General features: G+C 29.6%; 1 protein-coding gene across 2 annotated transcripts; it reads left to right on the plus strand.

Annotated features, from left to right (window-relative positions):
- Positions 1–3231: 3231 nt before the first annotated feature.
- On the plus strand, positions 3232–7792 carry LOC113857996 (phosphoglycerate mutase-like protein 1). Of its 2 annotated transcripts, none has more exons than XM_027490380.1 (9): positions 3232–3436; positions 3539–3646; positions 3725–3804; positions 4740–4902; positions 5936–6010; positions 6157–6245; positions 6894–7013; positions 7432–7476; positions 7574–7792. In XM_027490380.1, exons 1-9 carry the CDS (start codon positions 3245–3247, stop codon positions 7671–7673), a joined length of 972 nt encoding a protein of 323 aa, XP_027346181.1. In that variant the 5' UTR covers positions 3232–3244; the 3' UTR covers positions 7674–7792. The 2 variants fall into 2 exon arrangements, with proteins under 2 accessions (XP_027346181.1, XP_027346182.1); XM_027490381.1 differs by having other exon boundaries at positions 3232–3432; positions 7574–7673.
- The last annotated feature ends 233 nt before the right edge of the window (positions 7793–8025 follow it).

Below are 8025 nucleotides of genomic sequence, written 5' to 3' on the forward strand. Positions count from 1 at the left end.
ACACGTATTTTTCTTTTTCTACATTTTCGTACTTATCAATGTAATTTTACAAAGACAACTTATAGATTACGTTATTTTACTATTACTAAATGTTTTGTAAATCTGCAACATACATTCAATGCGAGTTAATTAATATTGAAAAAACATTTCAATTTATGTATTGTTACTTAAAGCTAGACTTCATAATAAGGTTATAAAAAGATTTGTCCCTTTTCAAAATCTAATAACGCTTCTCACTTAAATTAAATTATAATAATTATACCCCTTCAATATAAAAAATAATTATGTGATACTTATGTTAATGTTAAAAATTAAATAAGCCTTATGTTAATAATTTTTTTAATTTATTAATATATTCTTATTTAAACTACAGCTATCTTTTATAAAAATACTTTTACTCGAATTCAAAAAATGATAAAATTGGTTTTTTAATAAAAAAAAATTATGTATATATGATAAAATTTGAACTCATTTTTTTAAAATTAAGTATATATCATTTAAATTAATTGCATTTAATTTTAATTCATTAATATAATCACCCTCTTACAATATTATTTTTCAAAATTAATACCAACATAAATCAATAAAGATTAATTCAAATAATATATACATGGTTTTCTTTAAATCATGTTTGGAGTTCAAATTAATTGCCATAAATGTAAAAAAAAATAGCTGCTTGATGTACATTAATACATAATAATTTTTTAATTTTAAAAAATTATATAATAAAATATAATTTCTTAAATGGAAACAGGCTTAACATAGCATATTAACATGATCTCAAATACGATTTTTTTTAGCAAAATTCAAATACACATCTACTTAGCATAATTTTAAGAGGAAACTATGTTCAAATTTTCATTTTCATTGCTCAAGATAGAAAATAAAATATCAATATAATAATTATATAAAATTAAAAGTTGCAATCTAGAAAAAAGTTCTTAACATGTGCCTAAACAAACAACAACAATAATTATGTACAATGAAAACAGCCATGAATGCATCTTTTACGATCTTCATTGCGTAAGGCATAGAAAGAAACCAGACCCAAAAACAAAAGTTACAAAGTTAATTATTTTTTATCATTCCTTTTTTCTGTAGTGAAAAAAGAAAAACAGTAATTCGACAATAAAAAAAAATAGTTAAACTATCATTTATAAGAGCATTATCCAAAGATAAAAAAAATTAGAAGTTAAACATCTTAACAAGATGAGTTTTTAACGATGTTAATAAATTGATAAATATATTTTAAGTCAATTATTCTAGATTTTCACATTCAATATCAATTCTTTATTTGTGTTAAAATTAAATTTTATTATACTTTTATTCAAGTCATTTAAGTTGTGTTAATATTTCATTATATTTAATAATGAATATGATCGTTTTTAGTTAATGTATCATAAATTTTCAACATATCTTTAAAACGAAAAGATATATTCTCTCTTATCTTTTTTATAAGAAATAAAATTAACTATTTTTTTATAAAAAATATTTAACATATTTGAGATATATTAATTATTAAAAAATTTATATATTTTTTATTATTAAATATATGTTTGCGAGACAATATTATTTAATATTATAAGTATTTTTAAAATAAAATTTATATTTATAAAAATTGTCACTAACTTAATTATTTTTTTAATTATTTAATTATTTTATTTTTTTATATTTGATAAAAAAATATTTCTTATTTTAAATATATTATCCTCTAATCTTAAATGTGTTAATAAATAAAAACAATCAAAACTCAATTTACATGTCATGTTAACATCGATATTGTGATATTTATACAATTTGTTTCTTCAATCAAGTTGTGAGATTTATTAATTAGAACTCTAAAAAACTACTCTCATACATTTAAAACAAAAAATGCTACAAAAATAAAATGCCCTAGAAGATAGTAGGACCAAGTTTAAAATAACAAAATAAAGATGTGGCGAAAAGCCCTTATGTTAAGAGTATTTTGAAATTTTTTAAAAATTTCGTATTTAAAATTAATTATATTAAAAATGTAAAATTGCATTTTTTGGTCAAAACAAAATTAATTTTGAAAACAAAAATTTTATGAACCGTTACAAGCTACCTTGTGTTTAGGACTTATTATTTTTAATTTATTTGAATTTGAATTATAATCAATATTTTAAGATAAGTCTAACGATGGTTGTGTCAAAATAATGAAGATGTAGGAATGAAGCCTAGGATTGATAAAATATCTAAGCAGCAAAAACTTTTGAGAAATGCTCCAAAGCATTTAAAGTTTTGAGATATTAGAGATCACAATTATAATAATACGAAGAATTAATAATGTAACAAAGAACATTTTGAACTAAATGTCATTCTTATTGAAATGGGCCACACACACAGCAACAATTCAACGAAAAGGAACGAACGAGGGGAGGAATTTTAAAACACAGTGATTAGCACACTGCAAACCCAATTTCTTTGCAGCTTCCTTTCATGGGTAATAATGATTTTTTTAATATATATTAATAATAATTTTGTAACTTATCATTGTTATTCCTCCACTCCATGTTCCACGATAATAATAATAATTTTTTTAATATATATTAATAACACATATTAAAAGTTTAAAAATAAAATATTTATTATTTAAATTTCTTTAAAACATTTAATATATATTTTTATGATAGTTTAAAATATTTAATCATTTTTAATAAAATTTTAGTTTAAAAATTATTATTTTTATTTGATTTTTAATTTTTAATAAGTCTTTTAAAAATAATTTTTATACTATTTTTCTATAAATAGTTTATTTTTTAATATTCATATAATTCCTAATGTGAATAATGATGTGATATTTTTATTATATTTTTAAATATTAATTTTAAAAATTCTAATTTTATAACTTAAAAATTTATTCAAAAACATAAAATATACACTATTATTAATCATGATTTTTTTTCCTTTTAAGTGTCAGTCAACTTATAAAAATTAATTATACGAATAATTATATAAACAAATAACGAAATACATTAATAAATTATTGAAAATTAAAAAATATTTTTTTTCAAAAGACAAAATTAAGAAATTAAAAAAAGTTAAAGTTTTATCCAAGCCTTCAATAATTTTGAACAACTGTTACGGACACAACTAAGAAACCGATAATAATAATAATAATAATAATAAAGTAACAAAATATGTGGAAAAGGACTTGTCCAGCGTAAGAATGCGTAGAATCTGGCAATGAAAATAGATAGCACTAACAAGTTGGCACTACTGTATGAGTGACAGAAGGAGCGAAGAAGAAAAGAGAATAAAAATAAGAGAAAAGAACAGCCTCACCTCACCAGTCACCACAAATATTCGATCGATCAAGGGGTTAGGGGCAGGTTGCGCGGAAGGAAGAGCATGGATTGCGGTGCAGGTCCGAGTCTGTTTCCGCTGCATCGTTGCAAAACCATTCACCTGGTTGGTAATATAACTCACTCTCTGTGCTGTGCTGTGTTGTGGTTATTATGAATCATTTTTTGAATGAAGTGAAATGATGTAGAAGGTGGTGGTTTATGCTATTCAGGTGAGGCACGCGCAGGGGATCCACAATGTAGAGGGAGACAAGAACTACAAAGCTTATATGAACCCCCTTTACTTCGATGCTCATCTTACTCCCTTGGGATGGCAACAGGTCTTTCTTTTTCTATTTCTATTCCCAAAACCATCCCTTCTTACTCTATTCTAATTTTTTATCTCTCTTCGCTCACAGGTTGACAATTTGCGTAAGCATGTTCGTGCCTCTGGCCTTATAAATAGGATCGATCTCGTCGTTGCGTCTCCTTTGTTGAGGTTTTCCCTTCGCAATTAATTAATCCCTCTAATACCTTTCTCTGTGTTCCTTTACAAGCCGTGAAAAGTACTTCATTTTTTTGTTTGTTTGTGGATGCATCTGTGGATTTTTGTCTTGTTTAATAATGTGGGTAATCTTCGGGAACGGATTGAAGATTCATTCAAATTTAGGGGAGTTTGGTGATCGAGCTTGTAACTTTATGATTTACTAATATAGATGTAGCTTTGTTGGATTTTCAGCGTATTCTTGTATGATGTGTTTGATGGATATACAATTTGATCCCAGAAAGTACCACATTTTTTGCTTTGGTTCCTAAACAAATTGGTTCCTTAAGTGACACTGACAGCTTCATAGTAACTTAATCCTCTCGTCAATCAGTGATAAACTAAAGCGCAATATGTAAAATGTTAAGTACACACCTCTGTTGTTATTTGCCAACTAAGTTGCTCACTTGGGAATCCTTACGGAATGCTGTTATTTTGTATGCTCAGAAAAGACTGAAATCGCCAAATGCCATTCCAACAAACATCTTTGATTCATTTAGATTACCAAATCTCTCTAACCAACTTAACGATATCATTTGGGAATTCCACGTAGGCAATCTAGTTGACGCACAATGTTGCATTTGTATGAAACATTGAATCAATGCTTTTGGTATGTCTCATTGGCACTGACTGATGGAAGGATTCCCTTGATATGAAGTTGTCAATTTTGGGGACCAATTTGTATGAGCACTATAGGGAACCAGAACTACACAAGTGTTACTTCTATGGACCAAATTGTATTTAACTCCAATGTGTTTTTTTCTCTCATGAGTGAATGAATATGGGATCCTAGAGGTACATAAGATACATTCTGCTTGTGAAAAATACTTTTTAACTGTGTTGAGGCAGATGACAGTCTTTGACTTGCGTGGTACAATTTGTGGCTTTAGGACTCTACAAACAGCTGTTGGAGTATTTGGCGGTGAGGGCTACACTGATAAAACAGATGTGCTTCCTCTTATGCTGGCAAATGCTGGAAATAGCTGTCGTGCTGCAATTTCAAGTCTAAATTGCCCACCAATTGTTGCTGTTGAACTTTGTCGTGAACATTTGGTATGCCTTCTTTTTACCTGTTTCAGGAGGGAGAGTACATCATGTTACTACATGTACTCTAGTTAAGAAGTTCCAATCTTCCATTTTAACATGGCCTATTCTTGTGTATTGATCATAAAAATCTTTTAGTCTCAAGATAATGCTTGCATTCCCATCGTTAATTTGGAATCTTAATTCTTAAGGGTGAGGGGGGATTCAGAAATTTGCTACTTCACCGCTGACAAACTTGAAAATTTATCCTGCAATTCATGTTATGTGCCAAAAATGGAGGATGGAACTAAAGTATCTGAGTATGTATAAATTCAGAGCTACTAACCAGAATGACTAGTTAGATCAAATCCAAATTCCTTTTTTTATTTGGTAGTCTTGCTTAAGTTTTAGTTATAGGTGGGTTTGGAAAGTCATTAGGATATGAATTACCTTTTAAAATTCTCTAGATGCTGCCATAGGAGGTTGAACTTTAGCCATGATGAACATATATTGACTAGACCTCCAGATGTTTTGTATGTGTGCTGACCAAAATGAAACCAAAAGAAATTGATATCAAAAGTTGAAGAAAAGAAGAAGCCTTGGGTATGCATAGCATACACATCTTTGTCCAACTACAACCAGTACCTGTACTTAATACTTACCTAGTACAGGTATGACAACCATTTAAAAGTACCCTTGCGCCATAATCGATCAACTACCAATAATCAGTTTGATGGTGTGAACAGAAATTATTGAGCAGTGATCTAACTACAGTTCACTGAATGCTTGAGGCATAAAAATAGTGAATGAAAATATCACAGTTAAATCTGCATTTCAGCCTTTCAGGTGCATATACATTACTAATAAAATAAGAAGTGTGCAACCAGTTCATGCATTTGCTGCCTTTTCATTTTCTTTTCTCCAACTACTATCAAAAGTTTACCTTATATGAGCAAAGACAACTTTAGTACATTTTTTTCATAAGGCTCCTTAAGCTTGATATTAACATTGACACATGGAGCATGGACCTTATAAATTTCTCCAATTGTTTTTCCTAATGCAGGGAGTTCATCCCTGTGACAGAAGAAGAAGTGTTAGCGAGTATCAGTTTCTTTTTCCTGCTGTTGATTTTTCGCTGGCAAGTGCTTTGAGACTTCAAGTGTCTGAATGCTTGTGGTTTATGATCTAATAGAAGACAGATGTTCCTTTCTTTAGATGTAAAAAGTTGGCCAAGATTTAATTTGTTCTCTTTGGGTTTATGTTAGTCTCAAGTTCTTGTTTCAGATAGATAGTGACGAGGATTCTTGGTGGAAGGCCAATGTTAGAGAGACAAAGGAAGAACTTGCAGCTAGGGGGCTGAAGTTCCTAAACTGGTATGAGTTTGTTACCATCAGAAACTTCTGATGTTTCTTTTATGAATTTGTTATGTCAGTAATACTATATATGGGAAACACACTCAAATTGAGCTTTAATGTATACCAAGTTAATATAGCTCTACTGTGTACGACTCTTTGCAATAGAAAGATAAAATAAACTTATCTTTATTCTTTACTAAAATGTATGTCTATATTTTAAGAAGTTTGCTATACATAGCAGAGTATGTGTTAAATGTAATTAAAACTGCTCAAAAAGGCCATCAGCCTGCGCCACTGAACTAACTTGTGTTGTGAGCCTTGAAATTGGAAGATCAGTTCATTTGCCTGATTCTTTCATCTAATATTTCAGCAAGTTGTTCTCTATTCATTTCGATCACTAGGTTTTTGTCTCACTTTGTGAGAAATATGTTGATGTCTAATTGTGCTGCTTTTTTGTGGCTATCAGAACTGATATATTATTGGTATAAATTCCGATATCGAGTAATTTAGTAGAAGAATTATGTAATTCTCAGTTCAGGAAAAAAGTATTCATTTTCCTTTTTTTGTTTGACACCTTGTCACTTTTATGTATGGAACTTGAAATTGCCATCAAATGTGATGTAATTCAAATCTGAGGCTCTGTCTTTACTTTTCACTTCATCACAGGTTGTGGACACGGAAAGAGAAGGAGATAGCAATTGTGACACATAGTGGATTCTTGTTTCATACACTTAATGCATTTGGAAGTGATTGCCACCCCTTGGTAAAGAAAGAAATATCCAAACAGTAAGCTCTCAATCACCTCATGCCTCTGACCTAGTTATTTGTGATTCACTTCCCTCTAAGCTAACTGAGTTGAATATGCATGATTTTTTGAGAAAATATCTGTCTCTTTCCTTCGGGAAATACATCTTACATTTATTCCTGTTATGTCCATTTGTTAAAAAGAATTATTACTGGTTTTGCTGTCGCTTATCTATCTTAGATATGTAGAGTGCAGTGTGAGTGCCATATTTTGTTCTTGTTATGTGAGGCATGTGTTCTTACTTGATAGCATGTAGTTTGATGCGGTGCTCTAGATTCTACAATTTGGGATCATTTTTCTGATACTGTTAAACATGATTGCAAACCTAGCTGATACTGAGAGCTATTCATCAGTTTATATTGAAAGTACATCATTGACTCATTTCACATATCCTTGCAGTTTTGCCAATTGTGAGCTTCGCTCCATGGTCATTGTGGATAGAAGGTGAGTTTGCAAATACAACCTATACAATATTTTTTGAAAAAATTAGCAGGCTTCTTTCATCTCAATCAGAATTTATATAATTTGTTTTTCCTCCCAGTATGATAGGATCGGGGGTATCAGCTACTAACTATCCAGGCAAGATACCTTCAGGGCTGGACCTGCCTAGTGATGTTGCCGATGAGAACTCTGAGAAATAGGGGTTCGTTCTTCTGCTTGTTGTATGTTTAGTTTCATTTAAACATTGAACTGCTGGGACATGATCATTACTATCTGAAGATTATGACTCTCTCAAATTCTAACTCGATTATTTCAGATTATACAAACTGTGTGCTGATTGTGTTGTCAGAAGAAAATATTTTCTGGGAAATATCTGTTGAACCATATTTTGGAAATCAGATGACCCGAATGTGGTAATAGAGTCACAAAAACTTTTAGTTGATGAAGGAAGACGTGTTACCTCACTCGTTTTCAACAGTGTCATTGTTTAACCAAATTTTGGTTTTAAAATTAATTTTTATTAAAATTAGCTACGTATCATTTTAGCAGTGA

The sequence above is a fragment of the Abrus precatorius genome, unplaced genomic scaffold (assembly GCF_003935025.1).
Source record: "Abrus precatorius isolate BTA unplaced genomic scaffold, Abrus_2018 Scaffold2, whole genome shotgun sequence".
Taxonomy (NCBI): Eukaryota; Viridiplantae; Streptophyta; class Magnoliopsida; order Fabales; family Fabaceae; genus Abrus; species Abrus precatorius.

Excerpts from the sequence above, each read along its gene's own strand:
- LOC113857996 (XM_027490380.1), top strand. The coding sequence starts at position 3,245 with ATGAGTGACAGAAGGAGCGAAGAAGAAAAGAGAATAAAAATAAGAGAA. Across the intron at positions 3,437-3,538 it reads CAAAACCATTCACCTGGTTG|GTGAGGCACGCGCAGGGGAT; the intron begins GTAATATAACTC and ends TATGCTATTCAG. Across the intron at positions 7,014-7,431 it reads AAGAAAGAAATATCCAAACA|TTTTGCCAATTGTGAGCTTC; the intron begins GTAAGCTCTCAA and ends ATATCCTTGCAG.